Here is an 18889-nt window from a genome sequence, read left to right as displayed (position 1 = left end):
AAAAGCAAAGCACACAGCCAACCGCGTCACTACTAAGCACAACAATTCGATTCTTTTTGTGAAAACTTTTCATCGGGGCTCGTTTGCAGTTGATTTTAAAATGATCAAAAATATGTTGCGATAAAATAATATAGATTTTAAAAGTACTTAAAATGTTTCTTGTTAAAACACCGATTTTATATGCTTTTTGTACGAAGCATTAAAGTATTAAGAGTTGATTCAAAAAATATTTTTTTTAAAAACTTTTTCAGCAATTTCAAAAGTATATCAAATAAGCCATATATAATATCTCTTTTAGAACCGCTTCCAATCATTTATATAAATTATTACATTTATAATACGAGTAAAGGGGTAATACTACATACTAGTGGCAATTACCATTTTTGACCTTCATTTTTTAATTTTAAGAAAATCTCGCAATTCATTATTTACAATTAGACCACTAGCTCCTGGTTTGTAGTGATAATCACATTGAAAGACACACTCTTTTTGTGTTGCACCCGAATAATTTACCAAACAATATTTTAATTAAATTTAATAACCTGAATTAACATGATTAATTATTAAAGAATAAAATAATATTCGTGGCATTATATAAAGCAACCAAAACCGAGACTGAATGGTCTCCGTCTCCGAGTGTCCTTAAACCGCTTGGAAACTCGCTCGCTGGCGGCTCGCTCATTCATATCGCCTCCTTAGGTTTCGTTGGTTCATACCTTTGGTGCGTTTGGCCATGGCGGATGAGATTGTCGTGGGGTCCGCTGATTTGCCCGTGAAGAGGCCCAGGGAGGAAGAAGAGAACGGCGCGGAAGCTGCTTCTTCAGCCGTGTCCATGGAGACTGACGGTGGCAAGGAGCCGGATTCTGTCTCCGCTGTTATTCCCGGCTGGTTTTCTGAGATTAGCCCAATGTGGCCAGGTTGGTTTTCTCTTCCATTCCCATTTATTTTGTCGCTATAACTTGTGTTTGGAAGCTCAGAAATTGTGGGAAAGTTTCCAAATAGTGTATTTATAGCTATAAATTTTATGAAACCATTGGTGGGTTTTCTGAATCGTTGTTTGTATGCCTGTTAGGGATTAATGCTTGCTATTGAAATCTTGGAAATGGGGTTTTGCACAGAATAACAGTTTAGGCTGAAACTAATAGATTGTGCCATTTTATATGGACCACATATTGGTTTGTCAGAGTAATATTGATTATTCAGTTTTTTGTTAGATATTCAAACACATTTATTAGTTCATATGCTCGGTTCGTGTTGATAATTATAGCGTTTCTTTCTCCAAAGTCACATTAGGTTTTCACGTCGATTTTCGGCATTGTTTTAGTCTACGTCTGGGCCTTATGTGTTAACTACATTGTAGTGTTTGGGAATTGAAGAGAAAATCAAGAAGAACGGATGAAGAGAATGATGAACACAGAGATATTAGAGAGAGAGAGAGAGAGAGAGAGAGAGAGAGAGTTTAGAGAGAGAAATAGGATTTGTATTAACTAACTAAATGAAGATTACACACTGTTTTTATAAAAGAGAAATCCTAACAAATTTACTAACTGTATTACTAACTGTATTACACTTGTACCCTTAATATTATGTTCCATGAAAATCTGTGTTCAATTGCCTTTTTCGTGAAGTTCTAGATTTGGGGTCTATGGTATTCCAAACCCAGGAATTATAGCCTATAGGATATAGAGCATATGATAAATTTCACTCCTCTGCTTTCTTATATGTCATCAAGTGTTGGAATTCGAGGTATACTGCTTGATGTTGCAATGCATAGCAGTTATGGGTCACTTGCAAGGATGGTCACATGCTGCAATTTGCACTCTTTCTAACTACAGTGAATAATTTCTCAACCATTGTTTGTTCATATTATAGTGCGTATTGCTTGATGTTTAAAACATAAGATTAACAATCAGATGCTTAGCAAATGAAAACAAGGTTTAATCGGTGTTTTGTTGATTGTTTATTGTATCTTCCCATTGTTTGGTAGACTGATTATAGAACTAGACGGCATATTGTATGGAAATTGATTTATACATGATATTATGCAGGAGAGGCACACTCCTTGAAGATAGAGAAGATTTTGTTTCAAGGAAAGTCCAACTATCAGAATGTGATGGTCTTCCAGGTAATTGACATTTCTCAGAAGATGTTAGTGTTACTTTTTCTATTCACATCCATTTCTAATTGTCTCAATTGATTCCACGATTTCTGTTTACAGTCAGCGACATATGGAAAGGTTCTTGTATTAGATGGGGTGATTCAGTTAACTGAAAGGGATGAATGTGCCTATCAAGAAATGATTACTCATCTCCCACTCTGCTCAATTCCAAACCCAAAGAAGGTTAATATTGTATTCTGTTGAACTACCATTTACTAAAACTGTGCTTTGACTATTGTTTTTTAAACAATAAACTGCGAGTGGTTTGAGCATTGTGAGTCATTTTTGAAGTCTAATACTTTGATGAACCCTGTTTCTGTTTACAATCGGTTCTGTCTATTAATCATCTTTCCAAATTGGTTTTCTTTAGGTTTTGGTTATTGGTGGGGGAGATGGTGGGGTACTGCGGGAAGTGGCTCGCTATGCTTCAATTGAGAAGATTGATATATGTGAGATCGATAAGATGGTGGTTGATGTAAGTAATAATGATGATATCTTTGGGCTTGTTCTGTTTGTTAATTTTAATGTATCAATTATTCAAAGTAGCTAGTGGAATATTTTGTGTACACATAAATTTGTTATTCGAATGAATTTTCTTTGACTGGAACATGCATGTTAACATGTGGTTCTCATTTGACATAGCGTCTGTCAATATGCACAATAGGACTAGAGACTTCTGAATTTTATCGGATGAAATGATAACAGATTTATTATTCTTCTGCATTCCAGGTGTCTAAACAGTTTTTCCCTGATGTGGCTATTGGATATGAGGACCCACGGGTCACACTTCATGTTGGTGATGGTAAGATCAGCTTTTTCTTCGTCTGTCGAATTTTTCTTGCCTTTCATTTCGTTTGTTGCAAATGACTTGCTCATAAACTCTCTCTTAATACCGTAGGAGTTGCGTTTTTGAAGGCCGTTCCTGCAGGAACTTATGATGCGGTAATAGTGGACTCTTCTGACCCAATAGGTATTAATAAGAAACTACATGCATCTCACTCCTAATAGAAAGATGAGAGTTGTGAGTTTACTGGTTTTAATGCTTGTTTGCAATCAGGTCCTGCAAAAGAACTTTTTGAGAAGCCCTTTTTCCAGACGGTAGCTAATGCTCTTCGTCCAGGAGGAGTTGTGTGTACACAGGCAGAAAGTATATGGCTTCACATGGACATCATTGAGGATATTGTGGAAAACTGTCGTGAGATATTCAAAGGTTCTGTCAACTACGCATGGACTACAGTCCCTACATATCCAAGGTATCCTCTCTCTCTCTCTCTCTCTCTCTCTCTCTCTCTCTCTCTCATGTACACACACAGGTGTACAAGGATGTGCCTGCATGACCACATTTGTGTTTATGACTTGTTTAATTGCGGTTTCTTTTTTTTTTTTTTTCATTTTGCAATATACTAGGTGGTATGTTATCACAGCTAATGGTTTCACAATATTTTTTCCACAGTTAGCTTAATCTATTGTTTGTTTTTTCTGAAAGCGATGATTCTATCACTTACACGGCCATCAGTTATAAATTTTCTTCCACTATCACAACTTGCGTTGTGTTGTATGTAGTAGGGTATTATCTATGTTGGTTTGCTGGTCCGTCTTTAAATCTGATTGGAAATGTTCTTATCTTACTGCTGTTTTTGCTTTTTCGTTTCTGTTTCAGTGGGGTGATTGGTTTTATGCTTTGTTCTACCGAGGGACCTGCTGTGGATTTTAAGCACCCTGTGAATTCAATTGATGCATCAAAACGACCCTTAAGATTTTACAACTCTGAGGTGTGATTTTGCTTTTTCTTGTTTTCGCTGAGCTCCGTCAACATGATCCCTGTATTTAACTTTTTTTTCTCTCTCATTTTCAGATTCATACAGCTGCTTTCTGTCTGCCATCTTTTGCTAAGAAGGTGATTGACGCAAAAGCAGAGTGAGGAAACACTTTCAGTAGCATCCAACAAGCAGATTTGTTCTTGCCGAGCACCTGCTTATGCGTAGTTGAAATAGTTGAATCCAGAGCAATGGACCATGGAATAATTTGATATTTGAATTGTTGTTCCCAATTGGGATTATTGGAGCTTTAGTAGTGATATCAACAGTGTTTTCGAAGATCGTCTTATATATATGAAATCTTGTTTTTGCCTCCATTTAATCTTAAATTAGATCATATTTTCCTGCAAATGCGTGACTTTTCAACAGGTCCGGACATCAAGTCCGTCGTCTGGCGGAACTCGAACCTCATACGCCGTTTTGGCATTCCTCAAATCGTTGTCTCCGAAAGCTTCATCGCCTCCTTTCCTCCCCAAGCTCTGCCTTCTGCAGTTGTTGAAGTAAACCACGAAGACAACCCACTTCATCACATTCACGATGCAGAAAACTCCCGCATGAGCAACAACTCCGTTCCTCCTTCCACAGCATGCGAAAAACCAGCACGACCCTCTTAAACCGAGTCCGAAAACAGAGAAAACGAGTGAAATAACGAGTCCTTGACGCCGTCGCCGCTCGCTACCTCCGATTAGAGAAGCTGAGAGCATCAATGCATTGGCTCCATTTTTATCCTCCAGTACTGAAATCACAATTGCCATGCTCCATATAGAGCTCCATTCTAAATATTTTGCTAGCAATGCCATACAAGCTGCCCTATAAAACACTCCAAAATACATATTATATTTACCCCCTAAGTTCTTCAGTATTACATAGTAGATTGATGCTAACCATGTTGATCCAAGTAGAGTACAAGTTGAGAAGAAAAGAACCCAGATGGACGTGACGACGGTGCCTCTCAAACCGGCTCTGATTGCCGGTTTTCGCTCTGGACGATGGATCTTTGATGCCGAATCAACGGTCACATAAACGGAGCAAAGCTCTAGGAAATGAAGAGGCACAAGGTAGAGAATTCCCAGTTGAGTCAAGTCGTTGGAAAATATAATGATCGTTCTTGTGGCTGTATGGAGCAGCGCTTGCCAACCGTACCCGAAGGAATCGGGGTGTTGATGGCATACGAATTCCGAGATTCGGACCAGGGTTTTCTGGAGCAGTAGTTCATAGTAGAGTAAGAAGCAGAAGAGAGGGAGAGAGGAAAGAAAGGTGAGCAGAATAAAGTGGGTATTCTTGTAGGTTAAGTTTAGAGGTTGTTTCAGTATGTCAAAGAACTTTTGCTTCACCATGATATGGTTGCTTTCCATATCGACAAGCTTCACTAACTACAAATAAAGCAGGGGATGCTTCATTACTTATATGAAGAGGAAGTGATTTCCGTCCAAGCGCATTTGTTTTCAATCCAAATGCCCGAAATAAACAAGCGTGCATGATTAAAAATGGGATTTGCGGAAAGCACTTCTCATGTAAAAAGATTTATTGAGCAAGTCAATCACAATGGATTGAGAAGACTTGGTTTGGTTTCAACACAGTTGGCATCAAGTCATCGGCTTGGTTGGTATTTGACAATGATACTATACCTGTTGGGGAATGAGGTTTCAGCTTCCACCCATTGACATTTGACTTAATATTGTCTTAAAAACGAAGGAAAAATTATTGGTAGACCGTCCGTTTAGATCATATTTTATAAACTTTATAAAGTGACGGTGGATAATTGAATTCCATAAGTGAAAGCAAATACAAAGATTTACTTAGGAAGCTCTTGAAATTTTACGTGGACCTTACAAAGCTCTTTCGAAGCAGCATGACGATTGGTATATAAGAAATGAGGAGCAAAGGAATGAGGGTGATGTCACAAGACTTTTACTGACGCATCATCTCTTGAGAGGGAGGGCCAATCAAGAACATTGGCTTTTTAGTGTAAAAATATGGTTTTTCGTTAAAGTAAATAGTAACGGGAGTATTTTGTTAAAGTTCTCTTAAATGAAAGGAAATCTTGAAACCCTACGGGTGGAGGTGGGATTCTTTATAGCCTTTTTTTTTATGCATATCAATACTCTGAAATCCTACAAAATCTCTAATTTAATGAAGTCCTTCAAAATATGACTTTTTGAATACCCTATAGATTTGTATGAACTCTTTAAAAGTCTTGTAGAATTCTAGTCAACTACACTTGGATTTCGATGCATTGACTGTACCATGATTTCAAAATCTTTTAAAATCCTCTTTTATAATCCTAGTTGATTGCACCATGATTCTTAAATCTCTTAAAATCCTTCCAAATCGTAATTTGACTAAGCCCAATAAGGGTTTCAATATGCTTCTTAAAAAACACTCTTAGTGAACTTATGAGTAGAGTTTTTTTCGACAGAAAAAGCCCAAAACGAGCCCTCAATCGTTAAAAGTTCTCTTAGGGGAGTAATTGTTAGGTTTAACTAACCATAATGGTTCCACTTAGTAATAAGATTTAGTGGTATTTCTCTTCACTTGTAAGTGAGAGGTTTTAGATTTGATTCTTGCCAAAGACGAATTTGAACTACATTATTATTGCTCACCTATTGTGAGACTTAGCCCACACCTAGTTTAAATAATATCGTTTGTTCAAAATAAAATATAAATAAATAAAAAAAAGGAAAAAAAAAAAAAGAAAAAAAAAAAGCTAACCAGAATGGTGTATCACATTTTTAAATATATTTATATTAAAATCTCTCACTTATAAGTGAAGAGAAATGCTATTGAATCGTAATCCTGAGTGGTTGGTACATCACATCTTTAACATGGCTTTATTATTTGGTCATTTGTTGCACGACTTCTGCATATTTGAGCCCAAAAGAAAACATGTCTAATGATAAAGCCCAAAGTAAGAAATATGGTAGCCCAATTGTTTCCAAAGCATTCTGGACTAAGGAGGCCCAATGTGCTAATGTGGAATCTGAAACTCGTGATGAAAATACAAATCTTGAAGCTCCACTTCCAAATGAACTAAAAAGTTGCAGCAAAAATGTTAATACAATATATGGGAGAATAAATTAATTGTGATCTCGCAATTTACGATATTCAAACTTAACACTTCGTATTTATAAGTAAAGAGAAATATCATTAGGCTGTATCTTTTCAACTATTTAAATCCCACATTTTGCAGTTGCGTTACCAAATCACGTGGACAACCCATGTGATCACAAGAAACACACAACCCTTTTAAAAAGAGAAAAACTAATGAAAAGAGCTTGAAAACTTTGAATTTTAATCAAAATGACAAAATGGTGTAGTAAGTGAATAGTATCAGAAGTGACTTTTTAGAGTAAAAATGTTATTTTTGTTAAAAGTGAACATTATCGGAAGTGTTTCGTTAAATTCCCTTAAAAAAGTCCTTCCCTCCCGTTTGGGACCATTTTTTTCTTTTAAATTGAGTCTTCTTCATTTTAAAATTGAAGTTTCAGTCCCTCACTCTACACGTGAGGATAGATTTACAAAGTGAAAACATAAGCACTTGCCACTAGTAATATGTTTGGATGAGAGAAATAAACTTGAAATTTTGACAAAAGTCAGAATTTATAACTTGACATGTTCATAAACATAGAAATTTAGAATTTTCTCTTGAAAAAAAAAAAAACTTGGAATTTGGAACCTCCAATTTCGAAATTTATTCTATATAAATGGTCGTTATTTCTAAACTTCTTCGAGTGAGAGTTTAAAAATAAAAAAATTATGTATTCAATTTTTAGAATGAACTACAAAACATTAGGCAGCATGATCTTAAATGCACTAGATGATCATTACAGAAATTTAAACTGCCTCACTTAAGTTGTCACTTCTCATTACATCCTCTCATTCAAATGTACGATAACAGAAGATCATAAGGCATTCTCTTATGATTTTTAGTGTCTCCCAATTTTATTTATTTTTATTAAAAGTATCTAATTGTCTGTTTCTCAAAAAAAAAAAAAAAAAAAAAATCATAATTCAAAGTCTAGACAAGTTGATAAGAAAAGAACAAGATGAATGTGACGCGAGTGCACAGAAATTCAAAATTAAATGCACTCTAGTGACACAGCAACTAATTGTATCCTTTACTGTCATTTTCGCTTTCTATATCTGCAACCAATATCCTCTAATATCGTTAAATATAAAGATAATAAATAAAAGATTATATTTAAAATTTGCAGTGTGGTAAAGATTGTAGTGTCACTTAAAAAGGTTCATTGTCAAACAAAATCATGCACAAGTTTTTCTTGGAATTTAGACCCATGGGTATCACACCACATTATTTCCAAGTAGAAGATTGATACTTAGATATTAGTCCAAGTATTATACAAAAATTGTTGATAAGAAAATGACCAAGATGAATGCGACAAGGGTGCCCCTCTAAATTCAATGTGGTTTGTTGACACACTCAACCTGGCTACCATTCATTATCCCTTCATGTATCTTTGATCCAAAGTAAATGGGCCAAAATCAGAATGAGATTTTTAAAATATGTTTGGTATTCTATTTGAATGCAATTTTTTAAATTCAAAAACAATTTTCAAGTTTTAGACCTTAAAAACTTGTTGGTTAGGAATATTTTCAAAAACTGAACTCAAGTTTAACTTAAGAAAATAGCTTCTTCTTCTTTTTTTTTCTTTTAAAACACCAAAAGCGAATTTTTAGAGTTTTTAAACTGAAAATCCATTAAAAACATGCATACCAATAAAATATGTAATTAGAGAGAGATATTGTGTTCAGAGCATACTAATAAAAAATGAAGTGAGAATTATAATAGAAAGGTACAAACCGTCTTTTTCAAAGAAGGTGATTGACGCAAAAGCAAGGTGAGGAACACTTTCAGTAGCATCCAACAAGCAGATTTGTTGTTGCCGAGCACCTGCTTAAGCGTAGTTGAAATAGTTTAATCCAGAGCAATGGACCATGGAATAATTTGATATTTGAATTGCTGTTCCCAGTTGGGATTATTGGAGCTGTAGTAGTGATATCAACAGTGTTTTCGAAGATCGTCTTTCCTAATGACTAGTTACAGAGATGGTTATATATATGAAATCTTGTTTTTGCCTCCATTTAATCTTAAATTAGATCATATTTTCCTGCAAATGCGTGACTTTTCAACAGGTCCGGACATCAAGTCCGTCGTCTGGCGGAACACGAACCTCATACGCCGTTTTGGCATTCCTCAAACCATTGTCTCCGAAAGCTTCATCGCCTCCTTTCCTCCCCAAGCTCTGCTTTCTGCAGTTGTTGAAGTAAACCACGAACACAACCCACTTCATCACATTCACGATGCAGAAAACTCCCGCATGAGCAACAACTCCGTTCCTCCTTCCACAGCATGCGAAAAACCAGCATGACGCTCTTAAACCGAGTCCGAAAACAGAGAAGACGAGTGAAATAACAAGTCCTTGATGCTGTCGCCGCTCGCTACTTCTGATTAGAGAAGCTGAGAGCATCAATGCATTGGCTCCATGTTTGTCCTCCAGTACTGAAATCACAATTGCCATGTTCCATATAGAGCTCCATTCTAAATATTTTGCTAGCAATGCCATACAAGCTGCCCTATAAAACACTCCAAAATACATATTATATTTACCCCCTAAGTTCCTCAGTATTACATAGTAGATTGATGCTAACCATGTTGAGCCAAGTAGAGTACAAGTTGAGAAGAAAAGAACCCAGATGGACGTGACGACGGTGCCTCTCAAACCGGCTCTGATTGCCGGTTTTTGCTCTGGACGATGGCTCTTTGATGCTGAATCAACGGTCGCATAAACAGAGCAAAGCTCTAGGAGATGAAAAGGCACAAGGTAGAGAATTCCCAGTTGGATCAAGTTGTTGGAAAATATAACGATCGTTCTTGTGGCTGTATGGAGCAGCGTTTGCCAATCGTACCCGAAGGAATCGAGGTGTTGATGGCGTACGAATTCCGAGATTCGGACCAGGGTTTTCTGGAGCAATAGTTCATAGTAGAGTAAGAAGCAGAAGAGAGGGAGAGAGGAGAGAAAGGTGAGCAGAATAAAGTGGGTATTCTTGTAGGTTAAGTTAAGAGGTTGTCTCAGTATGTCAAAGAACCTTAACTTTTGCTTCACCATGATATGGTTGCTTTCCATATCAACAACCTTCACTAGCTACAAATTAAGCAGGGGAGGGGATGCTTCATTACTTATATGAAGAGGAAGTGATTTCCATCCAAGCGCATTTGTTTTCAATTCAAATGCCGGAAATAAACAAGAGTAGATTTGCGGAAAGCACTTCTCATGTAAAAAGATTATTGAGCAAGTCAATCACAACGGATTGAGAAGACTTGGTTTGGTTTCAACACAGTGGGAATCAAGTCGTACGCTTGGTTGGTATTTGACAATGATACTATACCTGTTGGGGAATGAGGTTTCAGCTTCCACCCATTTGTCACTCGCCATATCAAAATATCCGCATACAAGTGTCATGAAATTTGTTTTTTTATAAATTAGGGAACCTAACATTATTTTGCCACTTGTACGAGATTTGTGTATTTTGGCAATGATGAAAAGATGTACAATAATTTAGGTTTGTCGATGAGTACGGCCCAACATAAAAATTGGACATACGATGTGAATTGAATTTTGCACAATTAAGGTATGACAAGTGGCAATGGTGACGGCTGCATGCTGTGCATCTTCTACATGCCTCGTGATTTATTATCATCATCAATTCCACCAAGAGGTGGATAATTTTTTTTATTGTGCTCGAAATACGGCATGTACATCATGTGTCTTTACATAAATAGAGGAAAATTTTATTTTTAAGTTGTTAATCTTTTTGACACAAGTATCTTACTAGAGTAATGCTATTCATACCATGTTTTTATACCACATTTTCAAACCACCTTAGATGGCATTTTATGTGGACAACCACATCATTTGAATTAATCAGATTTTTAAATTTAGTTCATTGTTTAATAAACTAATAATGAAGAAAAAATAGTTAATTAAATGATAATTGTGGTATACGAGGAGTCTTTCTTATTCCTTTCCTTGGGCTTTGCAAATTTTTTAAATGATGTGGCTGTCCACATTAGATGCCACCTAAAATGGTATAGAAATGTGATATAAAAACATGGTATGAATAACATTACTCATCTCATTATTTATAAAGTGAGTACCACCCATAAATACATTGAAAAATCTCACTAAGAGGTGGGAGGTAGGCCCAACATCGACATGGAATGGAGAGAAAAGGATCCTCTCTGGATCCTCTTTATGGAGATTCTACGATCCTCACATCCTAACCGTTCATCATACATCGTGCTACCAACTTTTGTCAGGTACTATTCGTGTTTAATTTAAAATAAAAAAATTCAAATGATTTTTGACTGAACAATGTACAATAAATGACTAAGATGTGAGGATTCTTACTATTTGAATCCGTATGAGATCTATATCAGGAATGGAGACCTATCGTAATTGCACATGGCACAGTTCATGTGTTCCATTTATACCTTCAGAATTTGTGCGTCCTAACACCTAAGCATGTGACTCTTTTTGTCGGCTGGACGAGGACTCAGGAGGGTCGACTGCACCAAGGTGACTCCTGAACCGCCATTATTGCTTCAAGAAACTTGAAATTTAAGTTTAGAATTTATTTATTACATATGTAACGTTAGTGAGTTAGATAAATAGTTGAATTTTAATTAACCATCAAATGCATTTTATATTTCATCATTATAAAAAGACAAGAGTTTATAGCTCATCGCATACTCAAACTGACCAAATTTTTAACCGGTAATTTTGTAGCATTGTTATAACACTTGTATATGGATTGAGTATGTTATGGAACATTGCCAATTAGTTTTTAGGGTATACCTGGTAGAGTTGCTCACATTCTAACGTTGAAGAGTAATGTTATCAAAACCGCTAATAACAACGTTGGCAAAAATATAAAAACATCTGCAATGGGAACCCTAAATGGAGTTCCTACAACAGTATAGTCCTTACATTTAGAGACAAAAGGCTACCAATGGGTCATAATAGAAGTATTCAAAGTATCTCAATATATGAACTCGACGGATACCTTAAAGAAATCCTCAAATGCAAGGACTGTATGTATAGACTCAAGGAGTAGGCCCACTGTTGATTTCAAGTGGGAAACAACCCCACCCACATGAGAATGCCTCATCTTTTAGGAATTTTTCTCTTTTTGAGAATGCTATACAATAGCTTATCTTTTCTGTTTTTTTGTTTTTTTTTTCTGTAGTTTTTCTCTTCCAAACATAGATATAACTTTTAGTTTTTATCAACGACCACAATACTCCAACGAAATATTTCCTCAAAGTTATCCAGAAGCTAGAAGACAAAGGTGATGAATATGCATGGTTCTAACCTTCTAACTTTTGTTTGACCAAGGGAAGAAGGGACTCAAGAAAGCAGAATCACAGTCAACCACGTGTGTGGGCAAAGATTGTGTTTTGTGGGGGCAAAGATGGGGCGCATGAAAATTGGGCGCGTAAGATGAGGCAGACTCGACGCATGAAAAACGAGACGTGTTTCGTGCACGCAAAATGAGGTGATGTCAACGCACGATAATACTTCGCACGTAAAACGAGGCAGCCTAACGCATTCAAAACAATGCGATCCTAGGTGCATAGGTCAACCATTGTTGCTCGCACGAAGCATTGGTGTCAAAGGTGGAGCATATATAAGTCATTATCAATATAGGGTAGGTTTAGTTTTAATCTCACGGGTCAACCATTGTTTCCTGTACTAACCAATTGTGAGATCAACGCACGGAAAACAAGACGTGCTTCATGCACGCCAAACGAGGTGAGATCAACACATGAAAATACTTGGCACACAAAACGAGGCAGCCTAACGCATGCAAAACAATGTGATCCTAGGTGCATAGGTCAACCATTGTTGCTCGCAACAAAGCATTGGTGTTAAAGGTGAAGCATATATAAGTCGCTATCATTATAGGGTAGGGTTTATTTTTAATCTCATAAGTCAACCATTGTTTCCCGTACGAACCAATTATGTTGGGGGTAGGGCATTTATAGGGGATAGGTTTAGTTTTAATCCCATGGCTCGACCGTTGTTACCTGCATGAAGCATTGGTGTCAAGGGTGGGCATTTATAGGTCGTTATTAATAGGGAGTATGGTTTAGTTTTAATCTCAAGGGTCAACCATGGTTGGCGGGATGAAGTATGATTATCGAGGTTGGGGCATTTATAAGCTGCTATCAACCATGATAGAATTCACACAAAAGTCGTAACTTTTAATTCAGTAACCCCTTCTTTAAATAAATAAATAAATAAATTTAAAAATAAAAATAAAAAATTTCTCCACCATGTTGTTGCGAAAAGAATTCAAGTGCACTGGGCACTAAAATGCATTGAACTCAGGGTGTTATGATTCACACGCCCCTAAACACTGGAACTGAAGGTGTTACTATCCACACGTCGCTAAACCCTGGACCTCATGGGCCTCCACTGCTTTTACTGCGCCTTAGGCCTTCCCGAGGGCATGAGTTTAGGCTGCGTCTCCCTGCACCTAAACCATTAATTTTATTTTAATTTTAAATTTTTTAAAAAAAATTTTGTTTTTCCCATACCATAACACCAAACTATCATCTTCATGTTCTAGAAAATGTGTTTTCGATGAAATTTTTTTTATAATCCATGTCAAAAAATCTGCAAACAAGGATATAAATCTTAATCTAAAAGAATTTCAATCTAAATAAAGTAATGTAGGAAGAAAAAAATATTCAATGGGAAAAGAAAAAAAAAATAGAAAAGGATACGATCGGTACTGGGATACTGATTCTCTACGGAAGAAGTTGCTCATAAGGTAGCGACTATGAAGAGATTCAGTCGCTAGTTTCATACCGATGCGCCCATTTTCATTTTTTTTTCTTTTCCAGTTTTTTTTTCTTTTATTTCTCTTACCATAACAACAAACAATAATTTTCCTGTTCTTCAAAATATATTTTTCCGTACAAAACCTATTAAATTCATATTTAAACACTTGAAATCAACGAACAATAATTGGGCAAATGCAACTCTACCCCTACAAAATGCGTTGGCACCCAGCTCATTTAAAATATTGTTATTTTTTTATAAAATAATAAAAAATAATTTTAATTTCGGATAGGATTTTTAACCAAGTTTTTCACGTCACGTGTCATTATCCGAAAGTACTATTTTGTGAATAGATTTCCGATAAGATTTTCAACCAATCCTGACGTGCCACGTGTCACTATCTGTTTACAACAATTTACACAAGATTTTGCCTCATCTCTAGCCGTTTCCCGTGCCATGTTCAATCCCTTCTCGTTCTTCAAATGTGCCGCCTTCCTGTTCGGCTGAGTCTGCTTTTGGCAAACTGTGTAGGCGGATGCCATGCATGATAACTTCTGGACCGGTTGGCACAAGTTTGTATCTGGGACAATCTTTGATAACATCCCAACATTCCCATTTGGTGAATGATTTGTTGTTGTTCTTCGCATTGTAGAATGCTTGTGCTTGTAGTGTCTATAAAATGCGGGTGTAACACAAATAAATTAATTAAAATATTGATGTGGGTGGAATACATATAAATAAATAAAAATATTGTCACCTGATCCGCTAAACTTTTCCCACTACTTAGATTAGTGGAAGCATGAGAGAGAGCATTTTTCCAACAAGTAAAGGATATGTTGAGTTTTTTCCAAAGACATTGAAGACCTTGACTATTTCTTGTGCGATCTCCAAGCCTATCGCAAAACGCTTTCGTAATTCTGGTCCACAATTCTCGCAACTGCATCTCATTACCCATAAACAGGTCATGAGTAATTTGAACCCAACATTGGCACAACGTAACATCTTCGATGAGCTTCCACGTAGCCATTTTTTCACAAAAAAGTAGATGAAAGTGTTGAAAATATTTAAATGTGGTGTAAGGTGGAAGATGATGGTTAGGTATTTATAGAAAAAAATAATAATAATTTCTTTTTTAAATAATTTCTGTATTTTTAATATTTTTTAAATAATTTTTAATAAGTTAATTAATCTAGACCGTTGGATTTCAAAAAGATTCAAATCCAACAGCCCAGAGTGGACACATGTCTAACGGTCATAATTCTGACCGTTTTGTATTTTTTTTTTCGTTTTTGGGCGAAAATTGTGGACCATTGATCTTGGAATCGGACGGCCCAGAATGCACCACGTCACTAGCCGTTGGGTTTGAATTTCAAATTTTTTTTACTGTTGGAAATCCAACGGTCTAATAAACTAGCCGTTGGAAATCCATTGGCCTAGAACGAGCCACTTGGCTTCTCCCCAATCCAAGTTAGTGCGCTGATACGGCAGACCCCGTCGTGCTTTTTCTTGTTGCCAATGCGCACCCACTCACGCATGTGTCCCAAATGCCTGATGCAAAAAAAATCAGTGGGCTTATGCGACATCATGCTGACGCCAATGTGATCTCACATGGGTCGGGCCTTTGCCCAACACATTTTGGGCCAGCCTAAAAGCTGGCTTGGGCTAGGTGCCAGCCTATTAGGCTTGGCTGGAGTGATTTTGGGCCAGCCGAAAAAATTAGGCTAAAGTTGCTCTAAGAAATGAGGAGCAAATGAATGAGGCGATGTCACAAGACTTTTACTGATGCATCATCTCTTGAGAGGGAAGGACAACCAAGAACGTTGGCAGCAGAGAATGATCGATATCTTTAATGAAGAAGACTCCAGTGTGATTCAGAAAATAGAGGGATTACATGAAAGGAAATCTTGAAATCCTACAAGTGGAGGTGGGATTCTTTATAGCCTTTTTTTTTTATGCATATCAATAATATGAAATCCCACAAAATCTCTTATTCAATGAAATCCTTCAAAATATATGACTTTTTTAATATCTATAGATTATGAACTCTTTAAAAGTCTTTTAGATCCTAGTCGACTGCACTTGGATTTCGATGCATTGACTGCATCATGATTTCAAAGTCTTTTAAAATCTTCCTTTATAATCTTAGTTGACTGCTCCATGATTCTTAAATCTCTTAAAATCCTTCCAAATCGTAATTTGACTACGCCCAATAAGGGTTTCAATATGCTTCTTAAAAAACACTTTTAGTGAACTTATGAGCAAAGTTTTTTTGGACAGAAAAACCCCCAAACGAGCCCTCAATCGTTAAAAGTTCTCTTAGGGGGTAATTGTTAGGTTTAACTAACCATAATGGTTCCACTTAGTACTAAGATCTAGTGATATTCCTCTTCACTTGTAAGTGAGAGGTCTTAGATTTAATTCTCTCCAAAGGCGAATTTAAACTACATTATTATTGCTCACCTATTGTGAGACTTAGCCCACACCTAGTTTAAATAATACCGTTTGTTAAAAAAAATAAAAAAAACTAACTAACTAACTAACTAACTAGAATCAGGTGCATCACATTTTTTATTTTAATATATTGATATATTTCTATTAAAACCTTTCACTTATGATTGAAGAGAAATACTATTGAATCGTAATACTGAGTGGTTAGAATATCACATCTTTAACATGGCTTTATTATTTGATCATTTGTTGCCCGACTTCTGCATATTTGAGCCCAAAAGGAAACATGTCTAATGATAAGGCCTAAAGTAAGAAATATGGTAGCCCAATTGTTTCCAAAGCATTATGGACTAAGAAGACCCTGTGCTAATGTGGAATCTAAAAATATTGATGAAAATACAGATCTTGAAGCTCCACTTCCAAATGAACTAAAAAGTTGCAACAAAAATGTTAATACAATATATGAGAGAATAAATTAGTTGTGATCTTGCCATTTATGATATTTAAACTTAAGACATTTTATATATAAGTAAATAAAAATATCACTAGGTTGTATCTTTTCAGCTCTTTAAATCCACACATTTTGCAGTTGCGTTACCAAATCACGTGGACAACCCATGTGATCATGAAAAACACACAACCCTTTAAAAAATGGGAACTGTAACAAAAAGTTTCTGGTACTGTTCACTTTAACGAAAAACCACACTTTTACAATAAAAGGTCAATCCTCGTACTATTCACTTTACCTTTTATTTTGTACTTATCGTTAAAACTCAAAGTTTTCAAGTCCTTTTCATCAGTTTTTCTTTAAAAAAAGTCATTGCCTCCCTTTTGGGACCATTTTTTTTCTTTTAAATTAAGTCTTCTTCTTTTTAAAATTGAAGTTTCAGTCCCTCACTCTACACGTGAGGAGAGATTTACAAAGTGAAAACATAAGCACTTGCCGCTTGTAATATGTTTGGATGAAAGAAATAAACTTGAAATTTTGACAAAAGTCAGAATTTATAACTTGACATGTTCATAAACATAGAAATTTAGAATTTTCTCTTGCAAAAAAAAAACTTGGATTTTGGAACCTCAAATTTCCAAGTTTATTCTATGTAAATAGTCGTTATTTCTAAACTTCTCTGAGTGAGAGTTTAAAAATAAAAAAATAAAAAAAAGTTATGTATTCAATTTCATTGTTTTTTTTCTTTATAATGAACTCCAAAACATTAAGCAACAGGGTCTTAAATGCACTAGATGATCATTACAAAGATATATAAACAATTGGTTTACCAATGACTCGTTGTCACTTCTTATTACATCCTCTCATTCAAATGTACGATAACAGAAGATCATAAGGCATTCTCTTATGATTTTTAGTGTCTCCCAATTTTATTTATTTTTATTAAAAGTATCTATTTGTCTATTTCTCAAAAAAAAAAAATATATATATATATATATAATAATCATAATCCAAAGTCTAGACAAGTTGATAAGAAAAGACCAAGATGAATGTGATGCGAGTGCACCGAAATTCAAAATTAAATGCACTCTTGTGACACAGCAACCAATTGTATCCTTTACTGTTGTTTTCGCTTTCTATATCTGCAACCAATAATATCCTCTAATGTCGTTTTCACTTAGGAAAACTAATGAAAAAGATTTGAAAATTTTGATTTTTAACAATAAGGACAAAATAAAAGGTAAAATGTATAGTACCACGATTAACTTTTTAGTGTAAGAATGTGGTTTTTCGTTAAAGTAAACAGTACCAAGAATTTTTCGTTAAAAGTCCCTTTTCACTTTCTATATTTTCCTTGCGGAGAAATTTATGAGAATTTTAAATATAAAGATAATAAAAAAAGATTATATTTAAGATTTACACTGTGGCAAAGATTGTAGTGCCATTCAAAAAGGTTCATTGACAAACAAAATCCTGAATAAGTTTTTCTTGGAATTTATACTTATTGGTATCACAACACATTATTCCCCAGTAGAAGATTGATACTTAGATATTAGTCCAAGTATTATACAAAAATTGTTGATAAGAAAATGACCAATGGTGCCCCTCTAAATTCAATGTGGTTTGTTTACACACGCAACACGGCTACCATTCATTTTCCCTTCGTTTATCTTTGATCCAAAGCAAATGGTCCCAAAACATCTATATCTCTCTTTCTCTTCTCTGATCCTCTCTTTCTTTCTTTCTTTCATGTCTCCTCTTTCTTCCTCTCCTCCGACCCCTTATCTTTGGATCTTTTTTATAGTTTAAGTTTTAAGATTTGAAATAATTTTAAATTTCATACCAAACAAGTTTTTGAAGTTATTTCAATAGATGTTCTTAAAAAGTGCTTTCATAAATGATGAAATTTTTGGAATAGGATACCAAACAGGTCCTTAGTTATCTCCGGTTGTATATTTTTTGTTTTTGTTACCCTTATCAGGTTACTTAATCACGTATCAAGAGAGATGAAATTAACTATCCTCAAATGTATATTCCATGTGTCCACAGTTCTCGTCAAGGTACTTAGGCTTCATTTGGTAACTCGTATAATGAATCGGATATGATTAATTATACGGACTCGGGTGCTTGGTGCACTTCGGTATAAAAT

At 35.5% G+C, this 18889-nt stretch overlaps 1 protein-coding gene across 1 annotated transcript; it reads left to right on the top strand.

The window, feature by feature from the left end:
- Positions 1–615: 615 nt before the first annotated feature.
- LOC137731030 (spermidine synthase-like) lies at positions 616–4290 on the top strand. Its single transcript, XM_068470083.1, has 9 exons — positions 616–917; positions 2049–2125; positions 2219–2341; positions 2529–2633; positions 2888–2960; positions 3057–3128; positions 3216–3411; positions 3819–3930; positions 4014–4290. Exons 1-9 carry the CDS (start codon positions 734–736, stop codon positions 4077–4079), a joined length of 1008 nt encoding a protein of 335 aa, XP_068326184.1. The 5' UTR covers positions 616–733; the 3' UTR covers positions 4080–4290.
- Positions 4291–18889: the final 14599 nt, after the last annotated feature.

Source organism: Pyrus communis, chromosome 4 (genome assembly GCF_963583255.1).
Source record: "Pyrus communis chromosome 4, drPyrComm1.1, whole genome shotgun sequence".
NCBI classification, from domain to species: Eukaryota; Viridiplantae; Streptophyta; class Magnoliopsida; order Rosales; family Rosaceae; genus Pyrus; species Pyrus communis.
Note: the sequence above shows the minus strand (reverse complement) of the source record. Positions and strands in the feature narration are given on the sequence as shown.